Raw genomic sequence first — 24,482 nt, 5'->3', positions numbered from 1 at the left:
AGTTGGGCTTTTTAGCACCACCAAGAATCTGAAATGATTTTTCCACATGATCACATTTTTAATCCATATAACAATTTTCAAATTGTCAAAAAGTTAATTCAATAATATTTGACGTGACATTTTTCTTTAGAGGTCGAAAGTTGAATCCTCTATCCTATAATTATTTTGTGCTGCGAACTTATAGGACACTCGAGTATCTTTCTTAAGATATTAAGACTTAAAATGCTCTTTTATCGAATCCTTAAGTAGCTTAAACCATATGTCTTTAGCTATAGCTTATAATTATAATCCAAAAGCCATAGTATAGAGAATTACGAATGAGACCCAATGAATTTAGGGTGTTCACTATTTATTTCCTTTTAATCTTTAAATCATACATTTTTCATTCCTTTTAATCTTTAAATCATACCTTTTAACAAGAGAAGAAAACAAAAGAATTTCTCATGAACGATGGATAATCGCATCAATTAGATTTATTTAGTGTAATTACAAGAAGAAAAAGAAATATAAGGGACATAATTTGCTCAAAATTGAACTTTAAAAAATAATAATAAAAGCTGAAAGCTAGAAAAAATATATATATATATATATATATTGCGATGATTTTGATGGTGTTTGAACTTATTAACAATATATATATATAAAATTAAACATATAAGATGGATAGAAATCAAGAGAAGTGATCTCAGAGGTCATTTGTTTGTGAGCCTCTTTATAAATTTATAATAACATCATATCGGCCCTTGATGGCAGCCGCTTGAAAAAATTCACAGGAACTGATGGCAACTTCCTTCTGAATCTCGGGTGCCGGAACAAGTATAGTCCGATCAGAATCGCCACCACCTGGAACGGCGTAACGTAGATGAAAACCGCCCACATCAACGCGAAGATGATGAACAGTGCTGTGGCCCTCGGATCTCTCCACCCCAGAATCGCCTGAGCCCTTTCCCCTTGCGTCGCCAAATCTCCTACAACCGTCTGCACTTTTCCGGCCACACTCCTCAGCCGGTCGTACCTCATCCTCACCGTGTCAATATGCTTCGTCGTTGGAAAGTTGTCGAACTCTTCATCCAACTCGTCCGGGTGAGTGTGCTCCGCCTGCGACAATCGCGCGTCCATGTGCGGCGGATACCTCGGACGGAACCGGTAATTCCAGATTCCGATTACAAATAGGTAAAGGAAGACGGTCGGGAGGATTAACTCGGGGTAACAAACAAGAATCAAGAACAGGACATGGACGAGGCAGGTTGTGATAGGGTTTTTCCAGATGCACACATCGTTGAACCATCGGTAAATCGCGGTGATTCCTGAGAGAAGCGACATTATGCGATTGAAATTCGCTTTGCTTCTTCTGAGGCTGAACATGTGGTAATCGACATCGAGCATGTACTCCACGGCTTCTCGCCGGAGTGGGGGCTCAGCTCGAGACAGCCTCGCCGCTACTATGTTCATCGCGTGGAAGCGGAGTAGATCGATGTGGCGGACAGGGATTGGTTGCAGGTAGTGCATTTTGGGGAGCAATGGCTTCCCGTACTGTGTCAACATGTTGGCCCAGGCCGTGCAGGTGAATCTCAAAGCCAATTGAAGCTCTCCATGCTTTTTCAGGCCAGAGGGCTGAAGAACCAATAAAGGGTAATAATGCGTATATACTTTGTCTGTCTCTAATGTGGATAATCGAATCCTTACTTTTCCAATTCTCTGGTCTTTTGCGTCTTCTTTGCTTCCGTTTGTGTGAGCATTATCGAAAACCCCAATTGTGATTACAGTGCAAGGATCGTAAACTTCCCATGTGTACTGTTCGTTCCAGCGAGGGTTGAGGGTGTCTAATAGGGTTCTGGTTCGAACCCATTTGTTGCCATATTTGGCCACGCAGTAAGCATCTGTGGTTCTTCCTTCTTTGCTCTTCATTGGTAGCAGATTCCGAGCGCTCAAAATCCCTAATTCGAGTACTCCGATGCTGTCTTTTCTGAGGACTTTGGAGGATGGCTGAAGATCGCTGCTGAAGTGCGTTGATTCATCTAGAACATGGTACCCGGAATCGATCCAGAGACGGACATGGATCTTACTGGAGAATTTCTCCTTCTTTTTCTCTGTTTCCTCTAATTTAGCGATGTATGGAGGGTGGAGATTGTACCAGCGGGCGTCTGGGAGTTTTGTGGACTCGATTCTCTGTGGAACTTCTCTTGACGGGACTATAACTCTTCCCAGAATCTCCCCTGTTCCTCTATCTTCAACAGAGATGATGATGAAATCTTCAAATGGTTCGGATGCTACAAACATTAGCTCCTCGTTCCAAACTGGGTTGATCACTCGCATCTGAGAAGGTTTGGTTACTTTACCCTGATTAGAGAATTGTATTCTCACAAATGTATCTGGTGGCTTCGATTTGTCTGATGGGATGAGGTCTTGAGCTTCGATTACTTGGGCTCTTAGATAGTAGAGTTTAGGAGAGAAATAAACCTTTGATCTTGTGTTGGCGAGGTTGCTATGGCTGATGCTGTGAGCATCAGAATGCCAAGCATCAGGGAAGGACTCATCAGCCTGAGTTCCCATCCAAACAGCTAGCATCACTTCCCCTTTTGCTTTGATCCCCTTCTTGTCCACTAGTTTGTACCATTGAGGAGCCAATGGACTATCAGGAGGAACTCTCAATGGAACCTCAGGGATATCAAAGAAAACTCTCCCCACAAAATCATCCTTCCCCAAATCCTTGTCTTTCACAGTTACTTCCAGTAAGCTTGCTTGCAATCTCTCTTTTGAGAAGGCAAAAATCTGCTTCCAAACTGGGTTTTGATTCTTCTCCAAGTGCTTTGTGACTCCTTTGTAGTTCCCCACCTTCACTTCCACATAAGGGTCTAAACTCCCTGAAACATCCATGACAGGGAGATCTTTAGCTTTAACCACGTTCACATACAGAAAATGCATCTGCTCTACCATATCGTAGGTGCTGATGATCTTGTCTTTTCCTCTGTAGCCGTATCGCAGTCTTGCTGCCAATGGGGGGTTGGTCTCCACCAATGCGTACTCTGGATTTTGCTTAGGAATTGGTAAATGCATTACTGTCGCCGGGGATGGACCTGCTTGAGCGAAGTCCATCCGGGTTGCCATTGGTGGAGGCCGCTTGAATTCTGTCGGTGGTGGAGCCACCGAGGCCGCAGCCGCAGCCGGAGCTGTTCCTATGGAGTGGAAGGTCTTGACGTCCTTTTCCTTCTTCTTCTTGACCTTCGCACTCTCGTATCCATTCGCGGGGACTTGCAGTTCCTCCTGATCGAATATGTTGGGATTGATTTCCTGCAGGGGGGTTTCGAAATGGGGAGGTTGTGCTGACGCTGGATGAGTAGGAGGAGGAGGAGAAAAAGAAGACGAATCATCATCGTGAATCATATACATCCGAAATCCAATATCGCCTTTGATATGAGAGAAAAGGCCACGTTTGTCAAGTGGGTATCTCTGAACATTAGCTTCCTGTTCAGAAAGAGGCACCGACATGCCGGAGATTCTAACACGGCCGAGAAAATCCCGGCGGTGGCCGGATTTCCTCTCGTTATAAACCACAACATCGATGGTCTTGTTGGGAAAATCTTTTGGGTGGGAGATGTTGAAGAGGAGCTTCTCATTCCAGTAAGGATTGAGATCTCTATGTTTGGTATGAGTCCTCTGTTTTTGGTCGTCAAAATCAACCTCGACAAAGGGGCTGGCGGAGTCGCCGTCTTTGGGCATGAGGTCGCTGGCGTCGAGGATTTCTACTACGAGCTTGGTCATGGCGGAGGGAAGGAGAGGGATAGGGATTGGGATCCGTAATAGAGGAGTGAAGAAGAAGAGGGGTTGGTAGAAGGAAGAGTGAGAGTAAAGAAGATGAAGATGAAGATGAAGAGAATGAGATGATCATTTGGGATTGTTGGAGTATGAAGACAGATACAGATGGTGGTTTTAGAGAGAGAGAGAGAGAGAGAGAGAGAGGAGAGGGGGTGTTTGTTTGTTTGGTGGTGTTAAAGTGGATTGTGACTTTGTTTGAGACAGATTCTTATGTGCTCAAACCCTTTATCAGCCACTCCTCTCCCCTCTTCTATGTGTATTTCAGATATTCTTTTCTTTGTTTTTTTTTTGGTACAGATACAGCATAGCATATTAGCAGTTACGTAATGATAATAATTAATAGCGGGTGTTGAAAAATAAAAAAAGAAAAAAGAGATAATAAATAATGGTGGGGTTGATGAAAATAATGATTTAGGTAGAGGGGTAGCGAGAATTATTATTATTGTTTATTATTATTAGGGAAACTATTTATTATTATTTCAAAGCATCTTTTATTTTGGATTAAATGATTTTATTTAAGTACAACCCAACAATTAGGGAGAAGAGATTCCTTTGAACCTTTGGTCACGAGCATGTATAATAATATGGTCATATCTTACTTTATTTAGATTAAGAATGAATTATTAAGCTTAGTTATATACATATTTTTTACTATCGATTTATTGTCTTTCTGAAGGGTTTTTATAAGTCTCTGGGTTTTTAGATTTATGTTTATTTAAGTTAATCAAAATATTTTCCGTTTAATAGGTAAATATAAATATGTATGGTGAACTTCATTAGTGCGGAATTTAATCAAGCACCAAATTGATTTAAAATTAGTGGACCAATCATTTTGTTAAGTAAACATGAAGTAACCAAGTCATAGGCAAGAGTTGAGAGTCTTGTTAAAACATTCTAAAAGGGACATGGGTTTTATAAACATGATCCTAAGAGCTTAAAATATGCCACCAATTTTCAAAGAGATTGAAATTGTCGTAATTCTAAAATTTTATGTGAGTAAACCCTTGCCTTTGTAATAATTTTATAACGAATTATATATATATATATATATATATATATAGAAAAATTATTTTAAATACTAAAATTGTTGAAAGTATTTACTAATAGTAAAATTTTATTTTTTATCTTTGAGAAATCAAAATAGATATTTATCGGTGTTCATCAATTGTGATATTCTATCGTGGTCTATCATATATACAAAATAAAATTTTATTATATTTATAAAATTTCATTTTAAAATAATCAACAATAGATGCAAAATGGAGAGGAAAGTAGAAAATAATTTCATAAATTATAGGATATATAATATTATTCTAAAAAATATGAACGAATCTAATCGGTTTTCATTTAAGCATATATATAAAATTGTAAATTTCTTGACTGTCATATGGAGAGCGATCTAAATCAAAATTTATTATTTTAAATTCGTGTGATATTTACACTTTTGGTTAATAAAACTACTCTAATTATATTAATTTTGAAATATTAACTCATGAACTTGGGACTCGGAGAAAAAAGAAAGGAGGAAAACTCTAATTCATTCAAACTCTCATTATTGTTAACTAATTTTAACGTCTGTAGTTGGATTGATGCACTAATTAAGTTTCATACAAATAGAATTTTGAATTACAGAAAACTTCATATATATGAGTGTGTGGTCAAGTTCTTTTTTAAAACAATATTCCAAATTTGATTAATAGACATCTCCCTTTCAAAGAATTAGGCTGATAAGTATATAAATACTAACATAATTAGGGAGATTGTTAATTTGTTTGGCCTAAAAGGTCAGCACTATTATAAATTATCATTGTGCTTTTGCCCATGAAAAAAGTAGAAATGAAAATAATTAACAACAATAAATGTTTTGACCATTAAAAATATGCATTAAAAGATTCATCCTTTTAGCCAAAAGACAAATGGGAAAAGAATGGATAGGGAAAGAAAAGAAATAGTATAGAATATCCCACAGTATTTTCTTTTTTGCTTTGCTTTGCATCAAATTCCTTTGCATATATATGGTTTCGCTTTTTATAAAAGTTAGAAAGAAGAAGCTAACAAATTACATTGTTTAATTATTAGTATATGTATGTCTTAGTAACTACAATTTTTAATTTGATTTCAATTTCTCTATCCTCCATTGTCTAAATTTTTTTAAATCTTTCAAAATTAAAATTAAGTTCAATTATATATTATTTTAAACCTTCGAGTCTCGAACTTGTTTAATTTTAGTTTAAATTCTTTTAATATTTATATTTTAGTAAATCTTAAATTTAATCTCTTTAAATCGATATTGATCAAAACTATATATATAAAATCATACTTCCAATACATGAATATGTTTCTAAAATTTGTAGTGACCTGAAGTATTGTTAAAAAAATTAATATTAAAGGTTAAATTTAAGAGTTATTTAAAATACATGAACTAAAACAAAGTATTTGAAAGCAATAGGTTAGAATGAACATTCTTCAAAGTATGGAGACGAAAATGATATCTTAACCTAACTATAAAGTTAGAATGATAATGGTAATTTAATTTAAAAATTAAATCAAATGGATCGGAGAAAAATCATAATATAGAAGTTTTATAGAACGAATAATAATGGGTAAAGACGTGAAGATGTTCTTCACCTCTCATTTATATCCTTTTTGGAAATTTGTTTTTGTATGATTAGAATATTCATTTGCATGGCCCCTCCTCTTAGCTTCTTTATTCTAATTTATAAATGTTCTTCTTCTCTTTTGATGATGCACAGACTAGAGAGTTCAATGCAGCTTTTTTTTTCCTTTTTCTTTCTTTGTTTTTCTCTTCTTGAAGTACTTCGGAATCCGAACAAAACTTTTGAACATTCCCAACCCGTGCATGCAACAATTGAAACCAACTATTAATGTACATATAATAATCCCACCCGGATTACTAAATTAAACTTTTTAATTAAATTAACTTCAATTCTTCATTAACATCCATAGTTGAAGTCTTATCCAACAACAAAGTTTGTCCATATATATAATTAGTATAAGCAAGTCGATCCTTCACAAGTTGTTCATAATTATAATTGGATGATATGTGTCTGTTTTATCCTTGTAAATTACATCTTTTCCTCAAATACCACTAATTTCTTTAATGAACAATTTTCTTATAGTTCAAGCATAAATGAAGTTTACCTCTCAGGTTAGTGAGAGGGTGGGATCCCTTGTCCAAATACCTGAAATAATCACTCAAAGAAAACTACTCATTTACTTATAAGAAAGAAGTGAATTACATGTTGTGAATTTATGTTTCCAGCTCTCTATTTAGTGAAGTATCCAAAATGATAGGTTTATTGAGTCGACAACTCAGGTCACTCGCACTCGTGCAAATTAAAGGATTAACCTCAAAGATAAGAGTTCGTAAATACTGAAGATTAAGATTGAGTTGCACATGATCCTCTTATGAAATATTTATCTCATCAATTAACGAATTTTACAAAGATGAATTAATCAATATTTGGCGATTCGGTCTTTCTGTAGGATACCCTACCATATGTCTCCACATGAACGGTTTTAAACCATTAGTAACTATTGCAAAGTGGGTCGTATATATTCATATTACCACCGAGATAAGACACCAAACCTTGTCCATATAATAAGCCCTTAGGTTATTTCTAAAACATAATCCACCCGTATTTTAACTATATACTGTTCAAGACTACATAATAACCTTGGTTTTTATGATTAGTAGATAAATTAATATTGCATTAATAATTAAATCCCAACATAATTGATATCTAAGTAAGTTTTGATATTCATATCATCTATATTGTTAAGGAAAAAAAAAAAAAAAGAGAAAAAACTAGAATGAGCTAAGAAATTTGAAAATATTTCAGATTTGAAAATATCTTTAAAGAACTAACAAATACACTGAATTTATAAGTCAGAACTTATACTCACTGACATTTGTCTATCTTTAATAGAAGTCTATCATCGATCGACTTCTATTGCTCATATAAGCATCGATATAGGAGATAATATCAAGAAACTAAAATTAAGTTTGTGTCGCAATAAAATCAAGTTTGTGTATTAGAATTTTAGGCATTAATCGTAATGGATATTCGTTTCAATTAATGAAAATTTGAGTGTTTTGACATTGTAATTCTCCAATTAATTTGTTATCAAATTCTGGAATGCCATAATCCAAGTCTCTCAATAATCTAATTTTATCACCAATAATCTAAATCTACTAGTGATAGTAGTTTTTATTGATAAAAACATTAACAACAAGATAGAAGATAAAACAAAAATGTGAATCACTTTAAAATCTTTGTAATGATATTCTTCTATCATTGATACAAGTTTATTGATTATAAAAATAATGATAGAAGCACTAGTGATTATTTATATCCATGGTTGAAACTAAACAAAAATAGGGAATCTTGCTAATATATGTTTATAAGGATATACTTCTATCACTTATAGAAGTTGATACACTATCAATAATAATATCGTTGATATACTGTTGATATACACATTGATAGACTTCTATCGCTGGTATATCGTTAATACACTTCTTTCAGTAATAGAATCATTATGGATTAACTACTTCTCTATTCCTATTATATTATTGATACACTTTTATTAAGTGATAGAATCATTAAGGATCAACTTTTACCAATTATAAAAGCTAAAAAAATGTGAATCAAGCTAATCTATTTTCACTAATAAAAGTTTATTGGTTACTAAAGTTTATCACTAATAGTGTGTGTTAATCATTGATAGACGAGTAGATATCGATGATAGAGGTCTTTCATTGATAGTATGCTATCACTGTTATGTTTATTTGATAGAATCGTAACGTAGATATAAAAATATCGATTATAGTCTACTCTCATTGTTATACTATTATAATCAGGTGATTGAATTATAATAATTCTATAAAAATTTCAAAAATAGGCATTGATAGATTTGAAAAATTGGTAATTTCATTCCTTCAAAAGGCTTTTGGAATATTTTCTATAATTGAAGGTAAATTCTACTAAATCTGTAATTAGGGTTGAAAAATAAGTCTATTGGCGATGAACTTATATCACTTATAGACTTTTGAAAAGGAAAAATTTCATACCTCCATCAAATTTTTCATTTCCGACAAATTTTTATGTTAAAGAGTTTTTTTTTTTTTTTTTTTACATTTTCATGCTAAAGGTAAATTTTGCTATATTTAAAACTAAACTTAAAATTAGTTTTAAATTTCGCTATTTTTACCTCATTTTATTAGGTTAAACCTTGGGATAGTTGCAAATGTAGTAATTATATTCAAAATAATCAAGTATATAGCAACATTTTAAAAAAATTGCAAATATAGCAAAATTTGTCAAAATCTATCAACGATAGAAGTCTATTACCGATAGACCATGTAGTAAATGTTGGTCTATCACTGATAAACCATAGGAGTCTATCAACGATAGAAGTCTATCACCGATAGATTTTGCTATATTTACAATTTTTTCAAAATGTTGCTACATAGTTAATAATTATTCTAACAATTGCTATCCATTCTAATTACCCTTAAACCTTTATAATATATTATATAATAAATATATTATTTTTTTTAAAAAAATTGTTTATAACATACATACTATATTGTTTAAATGTTTTTATTTTTATTTTATTTAGTTTTGTGTTTAACATTTTAAAGCTCGGAATACATTAAAAACATAAAAATGTAACTAATGTTATTTTCAGAATTGACTCAGTTTCGGATCAAAACCAGTTTTTAGAGACCAAAAATAATATAAATCTAAAAAAGTAAAACAAAAATCGAATGGTCAACCAAGCAGACCGTATGTACCATACCACTCTTTCAAATAGGATTTAATATTGTAAAATTAAAATATGTTCCGTCCACGGTGACAATTGAATCTTTGTTTATCCGATAAGTAATAGCTTGTAATGTAATCGGGGAATGGAAAAAAAAATGTAACTAAAAATAAATAAATAAATAAAAGGGAAAAAAGGGGAAACGAACAAATTGATCTGTGATTTCGATTCCAAAAGCTTTCGCCTGATAATATTGGGTGGATGTTGAAAATACAATTACACAAAACAAGTACCTTAAATTAGAGACCTAATATTCTAATGGACTATTCAACAATTTTTTTTCCCAAAAAAAAAAAAAAAGGAGTCCCCCAACATTTTGTTACACCTGTTTATTGCGTAGGAATGCAATATATATGAATGCATGCATTACAAGGTTGATATTTTCTTTAGAACCAAAGAGATAACAATATTATAGCTAAAACACCTTCATTTACTTTTTACGACCTTTCAAGTCCCCAGAAATCCTACTAATTTACACTAATCGTGGAAGGGCGATTTCTGCAGGCTGGAGTAGTATTCTTCCTTCAACCTGTTATTCCTTGACCATGCATTTACACCTGCGCTGATGCTCCGTAAGTTCCTGTCGGGTTTCAGGACAATTCAGTTTGAATGTAACTTTACAGCCTATAACTTGAAGCAAAGTGATATAACTCCATTACAGATTAGGTTTACAAACTGATGTGATTTGAAGTAATAACCAAAGAAACGATTTTTGAGGCTCCAACAGTTTTCATATAAACTTGTAGTCATAGATGAATCTAAAGACAGCGTCTGGTTAATTCAGTTGAATACCTGAATTTGCTTTTGAAGGAATTTGACATACTCTACTGCTTCTTCTAACATATCTGCAGTGTTTGTTTGCTGCAAGAAGATTGAAAAATGACAGATTGATAAATTTATTTATGCTTCAACTAACAAATATGGATGACTGTCATATAGTTTCACAATTTCCATAAATCAGATCTTAGTTTCAAGTTTAAAGTTAATGGAAATGAATCTTTTGTCCATATGAAAACCATGCTTATATAGTCTCACAATGGTTAGAAACAGTACAAGAGAGTGTATGAATATATAAGGATAATATGTCCAGTAGAAAAACCACGTGGATTCAAGCCAATAAACAACCATTGCAGAAATAAGAAAGATATACCATCCTTCCTACCCATAATAATTTAAATATGGTAAAACTGCATCATCGGTGCTGTGGTTATAAAAATGGTTTTAAATGATCTTCAGCCTCATTTCTACACCAGTGGACAAACGGAATTAAGATGTGTTGGTTAAGTTGGTGACTTGCTTTTCCAACTTCCCAACTCCCCTCTCTCCCTTTTTTGTCCTCCACTCTTTCCCCTTCTAGTCATTAGCGCCACTCTTCTCCGACCATCGGTTACCTACTATGCCTACCAGTTATCACCATCGTCATCTGACATATGCCTAAATCATTCTCTTATACACCACATTTTTGTTTGTTCGCAGCAGATGTCCTTCACGCTTGTTTTCCAGCCAGCAAATCAAGAAAGAAAGTCCCTCCGTCCAAAAGTCCTAATAGCACTAAATTCAAACCAAGTTATCAGTTCCAACTCATTTCTCTGTTTACATGCTAAAAGAAAACCCATGTATGTTCACAGGAATTATTATTTTGGGTAATTTGTTTATAGAGAGATAGAATCAGAGTGGGTATAAAAAGATTATGGGCTTCTTAAATGCATTTACTTAGACACCTTTTGAGTAGCGCACATGGATTTCTCTGAGGAATAGGCTTCAAGATTTCTTTCTTAACTCTCTCAGTCAACTCAACCCTTTGTTTTTGCTCTACAAGTTGGAGGCAGCTTCTAGTTTTCTCTTAGTTGAATTGAAGCTTCAGTCTGCTTCTAATTTCGTCTCTGCCATTCCACTTTGCTTACCTAATTTTCAGCTCAACTGGAAAAGAAAACATGCTGAAGTGCTCCCAAGCTCTGCACCATTAGATTAATCATTGCATTTTTCCGTTAGTCAAATAACGGTCAAATCCTAGGCACTGTTTAGAACTGTTTTCTAAATTATAAGGACTAACGTTTTCCTTTGAAGCCTCATCGAGGAGACCCAGAAGTTTGTCTTTCATTAAAAATATTCAGAAGTTCTCATTACAAAATCAACCATCAAAGATAAGTCACCAAAATGCATTGAAGTTCTTCCAGGATTCCAACAAACAAATGCATTCGTGTATACAATCCTAACCTCACCCTCACGTGTTCAATCTTAAGTTGCTCCACCCATTGGTCTAATCTTCAATGAACTGATTGGCATAATGCATGTAGCTGAGGTCTAGATCGTTTGGTTAGTATTAAGAAGCTGAAGAATCTTAAAAGGCACATCTTCATTCACTGCCCCTGCCCTTCCCTTCCCTTCCCTTCTCTGCAAAAATATGGACTGAAGTCTTTAGTGCCTTTGGTTGGAATGCCGTCCCACCTTTTAGAGCTTACAAATTGACTTGAATTGCTACTAATAGAATACATATTCAAATCTACAAAGAGTATTCTTTGGCTACATATCATCAGAGCAGTTTTATGGAAGATGTGAAACAAAAGGAATCTTAGGATTTTCCAAGAGACAGAAAGTTGTCCACAAGAAAACTTTGAAACAACTGTCTCTATAGCTCTTTACTGGTGTAAGAATATACTTCCTTTCAACAATGACCGCTTAAATTCTCCCCTTTTGAATTGGAGAAGGGTTTTGTAAACTCTCTGTCCTTGGATAGTATCTCGCTTTTGTATCATTTCATTGTTTAGTAAAATTATTCACTATCCAAAAATAGATGAATATTTATTTTCTACATATTAATAAACCGACATTCCCATAACATCTGATACATGAGAAGATTAAAAAATGCAATATATTAGCATACTTGCCACATCCATTAAAGACCAAATCCAGTGAAGTTTGGTAAACTTCATCAGTCCAAAATTTTTGTAAGAAGGCTTTGTTGCTCAGAAGATGTAAAAATGCATTTTGTAATTATTGTCTACTGTCCATCATAGCACACTGTAGGTCTGTAAGTGGTTTTCGTAATTACTCACTGATAGTCTTTTTTGTTTTTTGGGTAATCTATTTCATCAATCAATGAAATGGTTTCCGTGCCCTATCGGGAAAAAATATTATCTGAAATTAGTAAGGATTGAAGGTCAACCTTCAGGTCCACGTCCAACCTCACAATCTTGTCCTCATTACTCAACTAATTGTACACATGTTAGACTTCATTAATCATAAAGTAAAGTTCCAGCCAAAACTGGAATTCAAGGAAGAAACTGCAAGAACAACATGGCAGAACAGAATTTTCAATATATCATATAAGATAGATCTAAATTCATTCATAACCATCATTCATGACATAGTTTACCTTATCCATGTTGGGGACAACTTCCTGAAGCTTCCTTATTCTGTCACTAATTCTAGTCCTACGAACCTACCATAAAAAAAAAAAAAAAAAAAAATTAAATAATATCTTTTTGTTGCGTGTGTTTTAGTGATTAGACAAACAAGTAATGATTTAGCATAGCTCGGCAACAAACAACAGAGAGGGGTAGAAAGTGAGAATGAAATAGACACAAAAGGAGAGCACAGATGATGAATGGTGAATAGAGCAAAAAAAAATCCATTTCAGAAGTCAGCAAACGTTATGGAGAGGTGAGATTGGTTATTGAGAAGTGGTCAACGAAAAGAGTGAAGGAAGATATAAGCTTTTAAAAGAACTAACCCTCTCAGCAATGCTCCGAGGATGCGTCGCACAGCCACGCTTGGCTCTCACCCGGCAGGGCACAGAGTCCTCCAATAACTTCTCCATTTCCATGTCTATCAAACTGGAAACTCCACTTCCTTCTCTTTTCTGCCCAAAATTTTCACATAAATAATTTGAAGGGAAAACAAATCCCGAGTGGGAATCGTGAAACAGAAGGTAGCAAATAAAATGATTACCAGTTGAGGGGAAAATTTGGGGAAGAAGTTTTGGGCGTCGACATCTGTAGCTGGCTTGGAGGTGGGAGAGATGTCGAGAGTGGGGGAGGAATTGAGAGGATAGGAGGTGTAAAATCCTTCAGCAATTCCAGAGGGAGCAAGAAACTCAGGTGGGGAGCTATTCTGCCTGTGGAAGGCGGGAGAGGGATTGGGGTCGAACAAGGGGTGATCCCCGGGAGCTGAGACGAGGTCGGAGGAGTTGGCGGCAAGAAGCTGAGTCAAGCAGGGATTGGGCTTGAGAGGGTCCTCTTCGTCGTCCTCCAAAAGCGCTTCCAACCAGGCGGCAGGAGCAGAGCGGAAGCGAGCAAGGCCGGGGCCGCCACCGGAGGTACGACTACTAGCAGTAGCAGTGGCAGCAGCACCAGTTGTGGATTGCATCTGCTGAGGGTGGAGGTACAGTCAGTCAGTCAGTCGTAAAGACGACAGCAGCAGCAGCAGCAGCAGCAGCAGCAGCAGCACAGGAGGGGGGGATTGAGTTGAGATTTGATTTAAGGAGAAAGGAAAGAAAGGAAACCCAATCCCATGATCCCCTGCTACTCAGGTGTACGGTATCCCTCATCTCTCATTTCCTAACCCACTGATGAATGATGATCCCAGTTTTTTTTTTAATCTGTTTGGGGATGACGTGTTCACGGGAACTCCGCCTCTACGCAACAAACAAACTAATATCATCAATTAAATAATCCATTGAAAAGGTAACCCTCTCTTCCTCTTTCATTATTTTTCTGGATCTCATCAAACTGCCTTGATTCAATAAAACGCGTCTCCAACGCGATTCATAGCGCGTCATTTCATTTCCCCCCCCCCCCCCCCCCCACCCCCTTCTTTTTCCTTTTTACTTTTTAGACATACCATACTCACCATCAACTACAGTTTCGTGATCCAAAGCTTCCTTTGCATTTACCCTCTACCTATTGGTATCCAACTTATGTTGATGAACATGATTTGCAAAACACAACAAAGTAATCTCAACTTTGTAAATGTACGTATCAAAGAGTTGAAAGCTAATTTAAAGCCATTATGATCAAACATATTTACTTCCTTCACAATTGATCCAACAAAGCTTCAACATTTCAACCTAATGATAATAATAATATAATAATAATATGAAATTAAACATCAATATAAATATATTATTTTTAGTTCATTCCAATTGTTTTATCTATATATATACCATCTAAACGGGACTATAGGAGAGGAAATTTGGTTTTCCCCATTTGCCCCTTTTAGTGATTGGCTAATATGTAGTTTCACATTAAAAATAATTATAAAAAGCTCTCATTTTCTCTAATTTAAAGTATGCTATCTTTTCCTTTATATATATATATATATATATATATATATATATATATAATTTGACGTGAATTGTGTTTTTCAATCCTCTATGACATTGAGTTTAGACGATATTAAACACATGCATGTAACTTGGGTAGTTTAAGTTCAAACTTGTTCAAATAAATGGTGAAATTTTTTTAACAGTCAACTATGACGAGTGTGTTTTTCAAATTAATAAATCAATTTTCCATTCAACAACTTTAAATTAAAATTTCCAAAAAATTCAAACCACATATCAAATTTTTGGTCAAATTAATTAGAATTTCTCTCAATTGACAAAAGTTATAAGTGATGGTTAAACTTCAAACTAAGAAAAATAAGAAATAGATATACATCATTGATAGAAGTTACCGATAATAGACTTTAATAAAAGAGTTAGCGGCTGTCACTATAACCATACTTCAAACTAAGAAAAACAAGAAGCAAAATGCACTTGGTTATGATCGATAAAAACTATAAATGATAGACATTAATAAAAATTATTAATAACTATCAATGATAGAAGCTATTAGTGATATTCATATATCGATCAGGTTTCTTTCAAAGTTGATAACAAGTTATAGAAGTCTATTATTGTTAGTTATTGATAGCCTTAAGCTTTTAGTCTTTTACTAATTTTGTGCTATATATGCAATTATTTTATCAATGTATTGTATATTCTATTATTTTTTGCTTAAATGTCATTTGTGCAAGTGACCTTTTTACAAAAGTAAAAGAAGAAAAGTTGAACGAGATCTGTCCTTTTGATTGGACAACATATAAGAGTGAGAAAAAGAATTCAAATTATAATAACTGATATTCAATTATAACAACATTACTGATAGAAGATATAAATGATAGTAAATAATAACACATTTTTTAAATTGCAAGCTATCTCCACTAGCAATTATTAGCGATAGCAGCTAACTATACAAACTGATAACACATTTTTTAAATCGAAAGTTAGTCTGTTGTTTAGTGGCTATCCTTGATAAAAGTTATTGTTGATAGCCATTATTAATGATATGAACTAATGACACATTTCTCAAAGTAAAAGCTATCACTAATAGCATCTATTAATGATGATAACAACTTATAACAACTATCAATTGCTATTAGTGATAATAACTCATATGTAGCGGCTATCAATGATATTTACTAATTGTAGCTATCAATGATAGCTTTCAATGTGAGAAAATCGGAAAGAAGTTTATGAGTGACTCTCAATGATAGAACCTACCGGTGATAGCTTTTAATTTGAGAAATTCAAGAAGAAACATCCAAAATGATGGTTGCATGCGGGTGTTTTAGTATTTTACTGATGGTTGCATGTAGGTATTCTAATATTTTACTGACTTTTGAGTTATATATGCAATTATTTTATCTTTGTGCTATATGTGTTATTTTTTTAGGTTTTTTTGTCATTTATGAAACTAACCCAAACACTATTGTTCCTCTAATGAAGAAATATATTGTTCGTGATCCAATCATAAACTAAGTCCCTTATGAGTCGATGAAAAGGTGGGCCACATTATTCAAGTTCCTAAAGTCAACACTTGAAAACTACTCATCTACTTACAATAATGTACGGGAAGGAATGAATTTCATCTTGTAGGATTACATTTTTAGCTCTCTTTTCAGTCAAGTACTCAAAATGATAAACATATTGAGTCGTGACCCAGATCACTCTTACTCATGCAAATCAAAGGATGACTCCTTATAGGTAGGAGTTCATAACTCACTTAGGGTCCATATCTAGTAATATATGATCATTATGTGAAATATTAAGTTCTTGAATTAATGAAATTATAGAGAGAGCGCTACAAGAAGTGGGGTTACTTCCGACACATAAAAACATCGGAAGAAGTGTAAACCACGTCGGGAATTCAATTCAACCCGCTTCAAAAATTCCAATTCAACCTCCCCTCTAATTCTTAACTCATTCCATTCCATTCAATTAATTCTAAACCTCCTTCCCCCTTAAATTTTCAAATTTTCAACTTAAAATTTAAATTCTCCAACCCAATTTCTCAAATAAACCCCCTCAAATTTTCAACCCACATTTCAAAACTAATTCAATATTCAATCTAAACAAAACTATAAACTAACTTCAAAACTAACAAAAAATGGTTTGAAACTTACAAAAAATGGAAGAACGGTGGCGCGACGGCGGCAAAGGCAAGGCAAGGCGGGCGTGGGCGAATCGTTTCTCGTCTTCTCCTTCGTTTTAGTTCTGTCTTTCACATAACTGAAACAAAATATATAAGAGAACTCTCGACGCACCACAAAGATATGTTAGGAGTTTCGCCTAGTACCCAACGCCATTAGTGATTTGTCGGAAATAATTTGCAACATTCCCAACGAATCACTAATGTCGTTGGAACAGATATAATCATTTTAGACGCCATGCATGGGACGTCGGGAACCTTACTCTGACATAATTAATGTTCGAGTTTTTCTCGACATCTCATGCAAGCTATCGAGAACTATGTTACCCATTTCTTACACCAAACGAGAACCGTCGAGAACAGGTGTGCTCATTCCTAACGTCATGCATGGAACGTCGAGAAACGTTATATATTTATCTTAATTGTGAACTATTCTCGATGCCCTAGACCCTGACGTCGAGAATGGCTTCTTGTTTTTCGACGTTCTTCATGAAACGTCGAGACAATGTAATATTAAAATAATGTTTTCTCCGTGTCACGACATATACAAAACGACGTCGGGAATAGACCTCTGTCCCGATGTTGCTTCTTTCGACGCTACTTTGTGCGTTGAGAACCCACCAAATTCTTGTAGTGGAGATTATTATTTTGCAGTCCAATCTTTTATACAAACTCATTGTATAGGATACTCTAACTCACATATGTCTTCGCAGGAACGATTTGGATTATTTTGTTTGTAACATCTACAATTGTAGATGTGAGTTGTATCTATAGTGTTATCTTATCCATCACTACAACTCTTCAAATTATTACTTGAACATAATTCATTGTATGTCACCTACATGTTGTTCAAGTTTCATGTAAAACAGCCTTGAATTTTGTTTATTAGATTAAGTTGTTATGTAATTTTAAGATGGGGTGGTCAACAGTAACCATAAACTTATTTATTTATTTATTTATTTATTTACAAAACAAATAGTTTAGGGCATAAAATCCAATCCACCCATGGTGGGGTGGGGTGGTCTTCAAGTCAAATAGGTGAAAAATGAGGTTTTCAAGCACGGTAACTAAGTGCAACATAGTTACACAGGGAAACCATGGACAAAACAACAATAATGGAGATCTCAAATTACATCAATAAAGCTTGAACCTCTCTCACGTAATGAAAATTTCAAACCAAAAGATTTCAAACATTTTTTTAATCAAATTCGACCCAGAATAGGGTTTCAAAATCACCGATTGTTGAAAAAACTTAAGCTAGTAGATGAATGTAAATTCATTTATATATCATCTACAGCAAAGTGATTCTCCATAAGAAGTAAAACATCATCATTTTTTCCAGAAGAATAGCATCTATACCCACTTCATCATCAGGAGAGATGCGTTAAAGTTTGATTTAAATGTTCATAGGGGAGGAGCAAGCCAACATGAGCCTTTAAATGTTCATAGGGGAGGAGCAAGCCAACATGAGAATTAAAGTCCTACAAAATAGGATCATAATCTTATTACGGATTGTCGATCTAAAGATTCAACTAAGTTCATCACCTACCAAGTAGGATCGTAATCAATATTACAGTGACCATAAAAAGTCAGAAAATTGCGTTTATTACAAATAGCAGTAGCAATGAACAAAAAGATTATGATATGCAACGAGTTTGAGGAAGGACAAAGAAAGAAAAGTGTCCAAGAAGTCATCAGTTTTTTACTTCTCCTAAATGCTAAATTTGTTTGTGATGTAGAGATGAAGATATTAGATGAAATAAAAATGTAATGAATGAGGAAAAGCGGTGCAACACAGTTGAGAAGAAAGGGCGTGTGGAAAAGTTGAGAATTGATTGCTTTTTGGTTAAGATTGTGTGTACTTTCTCTTTCTAATAAAATCAGAAATGTTTGTGTTTGTTTGAGGTAAAATTAAGGAGGGCAAGGAAGGAAAGCATAACGTACCACACATTCATTGCCACAACAAAGCCTTTGCCTTTTATTTGGGTCTCCACTTTCATTCCCTTTTGGTGCTTCCCATCCATAAATGATATTCTTTGTCATTCATCTTTTTCACCTCTCTTTTCCTCACTCTTTTTTAAAATATCTAAGTTTACATTCAAAATTGTCCCATCTAATTACTTTGATTGGCGTTTGTTAAAGCCCCACAAATCATGTTCAAATGAGAGGCTCTAACCAAAAGAAAAATACCCCTTCAATCCTTTACAAAATGGTACTTCATTGTGCATGGTTGTAATGGAGTAAAATACTATTTTGTTCTTGGAGTCAACTCGTACAAAATATTTTGTAAAGAATTATCAAACCTCGTGATTGGATTGAGTTGTTCATTTTTTTCAGTTCATTGGGTCTCTTAAAGACTCATATAAATTAAACATTCAAACTTATATAATATTTAAATCAGAGTCCATACCAATAACTTACCACTTATAGAGTATTGACCCTCCAACATTTAATTATTTAATTTAAAAAATTAAACATAAATATGAATTCTAACTCTTACATGTAAAAGAAAATCAGAAACAATAGACATAAAGGGTTGCATTATAACACATTCCATGTATAACAGTTTCAGGTAAATGACACGTTCTTTGCTTGAAGTAAATTAAAATGTATAAGTAAGAAAGGATGATATGTAATTAACAAACGCAAAAATGTGAATTATATTGTACTTTCTTTAAATTTGTTTAAGCCAAGGTAAACCAAAAAATACTTGAAAAAGACAAGTTTAGGGTTATTTTTGTGTTGATGAGATCATTAATTTTTTAGTTAAAAAATATAGGAGTCACGTTTTGATGAAGATCAGGATTAAACCGTTCATCTTTCTACATTGTATTTATATACGTAGGAGTTGGCAAAATATACATATGCAAGTAATCCTACCTTACCAATGCCAGCAAGAAGCCAATAAAAGTAATCAAGATGCGCCTTGTTTATGTTGTTAGCAAACCACCCACCTCTTCCATCGTCTCCACCAGTTGCTTCTTCTATGACGGATACAAGAAGGCTGCTAAGTAAATTCCCGACCCCGAAGATGCTCAGATATAGTGCAAGTCCCACACTCTTTACCTCGCTCGAAACTTGGTCATAGAAGAACTCCTGCAAACCTACCATTGTGAAAACGCTCGAAACTCCGAGGAGGAGGAGCTGAGGAGTTAGCCACCAGATGGTGATAGGAATCGTAGAGTTTGGGTTTTGAGTTAACCCATGTTCTCGAGCGACTGCTAGTCTCTTGACTTCAACAAGAGCGGCCACCACCATTGAAAGAGTGGATATGAACATCCCAACTCCAATTCTTTGTAGCATTGAGATTCCAGAGGGTTTGAGGGTGAATATTCTCGCTATCGGAACCAGAAGTCGGTCATAGATCGGAACAAAGAGCACAACAGCAATGCAGCCAAAGCATTGGATTGTAGCAGCGGGTATTTTGAAGCTTGGTCTGATTGATCTGTCCATGGTGGAACCTTGCTTGACGAAGAAGGTTGAGCATTGTGATAAAACGATGGCATAACTCAAACTTGCTATCCAAATGGGGATGAGCCTTAGGACGCCCTTTGCTTCCTCTACCTCGACTATGTTACACGTTTTCCCATCGTCATCAGAGTCCACTGGAGCAACCAAAGCCTTGTTAAGGAACCTGTCAACTTAAAGCTGGGTGAGTTGCGGGTAGAGCTACACGTACACTGAAAATTCACGTGTCCAATAGGTAAACCCAGATCTTATTCAATTAAAAAAGTTAGGAAAACATTCATAATAAGCAAAATATAAAGGTCACTCGTATGAGTAAAATATAAATAATCAATATATATTTTTAGCTTATTTAAACAATATAAAATGTCTATTTATTAATTTGAATGCTTTTACTTGAATTTCAACATCTTATAAAAAGTAATTTCTATAAAACTTCAACATCTTATACCTTTAAATTAAAGCCATCTGAAATTTTGTCCAAACTTAAAAAGAAGATTGAGATATATCGTTTTAAATGATCAAAATGAATAAATCTTCCTTCGTGTTCGGAATAGATTTAGCATCATGTATTATGTTGCTGCTTCCCTACCATATATAAGAGACATGGAATAGACAAATGTAGAATTGCTGCTTCCTAGCTAGTCCATGTTAGCGCGTTATCTCAACTTTCTGTTTTCTGAATTGAAATCAAACTATAAAAATAGATTAACAAAATAAATTATAAAACTAACATTTTAACTGTAAACACAAGAAGATTATCAAATAATTAAAAGGAGGAAAACGGCGCTTAATCAACATCAACAGATGAAAGAAAAATAAGAGAGACAAAACTCAACTAATTAGCTTACCTCAATTGTCCACATCTTCGATAAAGCATTGCGTCTTGACCTTCCTCTGAAATATCAATCTCCGAAGATGCCGTTCTCCAGTTTCGAGCCGCATTGAAAAAAACCCGACCAATTCTCATGAACGGTTTCTCTTCATCGTTAGCTATCGTAACGAACCGGTAAGTTTGAGTTCCAAGTAAGAAGACGAGGAGCGCAACTAAGGAGGAGATGCAGGGAATGCCGAAGCCCAGGCACCAACCGAGGTTATCTTGAATATAGCTTAAAATGATAAGAGCAATGAAGGATCCAAGAGTAGTGGCAAAGTACCACCAGTTGAAGAAAGAGCATTTGGCTATGCATTCTTGAGGATCTTCTCCATCAAATTGATCACAACCAAATGCCTGAAGACAAGGCTTGTGACCACCTTGTGCAAATGCAACCAAATACAAAGAGCTGAAGAAGAGCACGACATGGAGAACAGGGCGAGCTGAAGCTCCCGTGGCGGCCGAGGCAGCAGAGCCAGAACCCTGGAAACTGCTTGGTGAAGCAAGCATAGCTGAGAGCGTGAGCAGGCCAAGTCCCTGCATCTCAATTCACTCATTATTTAGTCCTTCAACTTAAATTAATTGTAACCATACTTTCAAATTGAGACAATTTAGTTCCTAAATTAGTGAATTAAATTTTGTATTGTGAAAGTATCATTAATCAAGTGAAGGTCACATTTATTTATAGATTTTAACTAAATCGCTATAAGATAAACATTAACTTAAGCGTCGAAAATTGTTGTAAATTTTAGAGTATATTTACAAATTAAAATTTAAGGCTTTAAAGTATGCTAAATAAAAGAAATGTCCTAAATTTTATACTTTGGGTAACATTCAAAAGTTTCAAAGTCACTACTAAACTAATTAGTTAAAAAATATCCTTACATCTAGTTTCATACACTTCATAAATTATAAGAATTGGGGTAAATGTAATATGTATATGGAAATGGAGAAAATTGATTAAATAAATAAATAAATAATGCAAGAGTTTAAGAGAATGAAGAAAAGAAAGGAACCAGGATGTAAAGAGCGGAGGCGAGGATAATTGTAAGGTAGCGTCCGAGGAAGGAATCAGCAAAAGAGGCGGCAACCAGTGGGAGCAAAGAAGCTGTTCCAATCCATAGATTTACATTCTGGGCGGCGCTGGCCATGGACTGTTCCATCTCCACCGTCAAGTAGCTTACCAGATTGGTGCTTATCCCGAAGAATGCGAACCGCTCCGCAATTTCAACCCCGATTATCACCCCCGCCGCTCTCCACCCTCCCGACTGTGATCGCCGGTTGCCCGGGATGGCGTCGTTTAAGATCGGCGAATCATCCATATATGGGAATTGGGAATCGAAATTTGAAATGAAATCCATCCATCCCCGTCGTAATTTATTAGAAGCAGAGAGGGACAGTTGGTTGAAACCCTCGTCTCCACCATATTCTTCCTTCATTTCCTATACTTCCTATACATGTCTCACTGCATGCTTGCTTTGGAAATCCCAATTTTGATTTCTAAATATCCTTCTTCCTATCCTACACCTGCACCTACACCTGCACCTACTATTTATTATCTTGTATTATCCCCTTCTGCATGCTTTCCCTTGATTCTCTTCTTAACCATAACACTACTTTAATTTTAATCAATTTACATCCTTTATCATTTATTCCTCTGTTTTCTTCATCTCACACTATTTATTATAAAAGCTTAGAATTTCCTTAGTTTTATTGCTTAATTGGTTCATGTATGTTCTTTTAGATAGATTTTAAACCGCAATGCTTCGATTATGGGTTATTCATCTATTTAATCGTTGTTTTGTTCTTTTATCGAGGGAAAATGTTAGACAATTGTTATTATTTACTTACGACCCTATAAATAAGGGGAAGTTGACAGGTGAGATGGAAGAGAGAAATGTGAGAGAAAGTTATCGTCACGGTGGGCCCAGCAGTCAGTTAGTAGTAGGAGGGGATTAGGCCGTGAGGATCGAAGAAGAGAGTGTGCAGAATTTTGGTGAAGATAAGGGGATTAGTAGTACGTTGGTGGCCGTGTTTTATTTACTTTCTTATGTCTTTTATGTTGTTTAAAGTTTGTTCTTGAATCTTTGTTTTAGTTGGGAAAGGATTGAGATCCTAATAGTGTTGTTTGCTTTCAGTTTCTATCTCATTTTGTAAATATGTTTGGATATTGAAAAATAGAATCATCACTGTGGGATACTACCAATTTGGTATCAGAGCAATTGAACCTGGGCAAGCGTAAGAAGATGGCCAAGAAAAGCGAAGAACGGTTGGATTTTGTGGAGCGAGAAATTTTGAAAATGCGTACAGAGTTGAAGAAACTACCTGCAATGGATGGGAATATGTCACTGATTTTGAAGAGTATTGAGAACATTAATACATAGATGGAAAAACAGCATATGCAACAACAAGCGATTCTAAAATTCATGGAGAATTTGACTGCTATTCATACAGAATTTCAAAGCTTAAAACATCGAGTTTGTTAGTAGATAGACCCAGAGAAATACGTTGATGCAGTGCTTAGCAACAGATCGAGATCAATGGCTAACTCTTTCCTCCCTTAGTTGTCTCTTTTGTAATTTGTGCAACTTGTTGTTGAAGGATGTTCTGAACATGGGTGAATGACTTTGTTTTCGGTTATCGGTTCGCATTGAATTCATATTAATTAGGATGTGGATGTTTACTTTAAGTTGTTTGGACTAAGTTTATAATACTGTTTTCCATCATAACTATCCTTATTGGATTAGATGTTTGATCGACATTTTTAATCTTGCTTGAGACAGAGTTCTAGGCTTAAACTAGCATATTAGACTAGTGTTGCATTGGGCAGAGGAAGAGAAGGTATGCCTACAAATAAGTTACAATTAAAGAGACAAGCTTTAGGACAAATACGAATTTATATCCCAAAATTTTAGAAATTGTATAATTAAAATCTTCAATTTTGTAAGTATACAATTTAAATCTATGATATGAATCGATCAAACTTAAGCTAATCAACTTATCGG

General features: G+C 34.7%; 3 protein-coding genes across 8 annotated transcripts; all 3 read right to left on the bottom strand.

Annotated features, from left to right (window-relative positions):
- Positions 1-565: 565 nt before the first annotated feature.
- On the bottom strand, positions 566-4,355 carry LOC103498723 (FT-interacting protein 7). Its single transcript, XM_008461455.3, has one exon. It carries the CDS (start codon positions 3,760-3,762, stop codon positions 721-723), a length of 3,042 nt encoding a protein of 1,013 aa, XP_008459677.1. The 5' UTR covers positions 3,763-4,355; the 3' UTR covers positions 566-720.
- Positions 4,356-9,828: 5,473 nt separating this feature from the next.
- Positions 9,829-14,298, bottom strand: LOC103498724 (transcription factor bHLH80). 6 transcript variants are annotated; one of them, XR_007823649.1, is made up of 6 exons: positions 13,618-14,298; positions 13,400-13,528; positions 13,043-13,108; positions 11,388-11,621; positions 10,459-10,527; positions 10,076-10,246 (listed from the first exon to the last, which is right to left on the bottom strand). XR_007823649.1 is itself a non-coding variant. In XM_008461456.3 (5 exons), exons 1-5 carry the CDS (start codon positions 14,032-14,034, stop codon positions 10,199-10,201), a joined length of 729 nt encoding a protein of 242 aa, XP_008459678.1. In that variant the 5' UTR covers positions 14,035-14,289; the 3' UTR covers positions 9,829-10,198. The 6 variants fall into 6 exon arrangements, 3 of the variants coding, with proteins under 3 accessions (XP_008459678.1, XP_008459679.1, XP_050946035.1); XR_539636.3 differs by lacking the exon at positions 10,076-10,246 and adding an exon at positions 10,829-11,217 and having other exon boundaries at positions 10,479-10,527; XR_539637.3 differs by lacking the exon at positions 10,076-10,246 and adding an exon at positions 10,829-11,208 and having other exon boundaries at positions 10,479-10,527.
- A 5,627-nt stretch (positions 14,299-19,925) lies between these two features.
- Positions 19,926-24,160, bottom strand: LOC107991676 (protein NRT1/ PTR FAMILY 5.10-like). Its single transcript, XM_017046939.2, has 3 exons — positions 22,494-24,160; positions 21,455-22,014; positions 19,926-20,772 (listed from the first exon to the last, which is right to left on the bottom strand). The coding sequence occupies exons 1-3, from the start codon at positions 22,914-22,916 to the stop codon at positions 19,953-19,955; spliced, it is 1,803 nt and encodes a 600-aa protein (XP_016902428.1). The 5' UTR covers positions 22,917-24,160; the 3' UTR covers positions 19,926-19,952.
- Positions 24,161-24,482: the final 322 nt, after the last annotated feature.

This window comes from Cucumis melo, chromosome 9 (assembly GCF_025177605.1).
Source record: "Cucumis melo cultivar AY chromosome 9, USDA_Cmelo_AY_1.0, whole genome shotgun sequence".
NCBI lineage: Eukaryota > Viridiplantae > Streptophyta > Magnoliopsida > Cucurbitales > Cucurbitaceae > Cucumis > Cucumis melo.
This window is presented reverse-complemented; position numbering and strand designations above follow the sequence as displayed.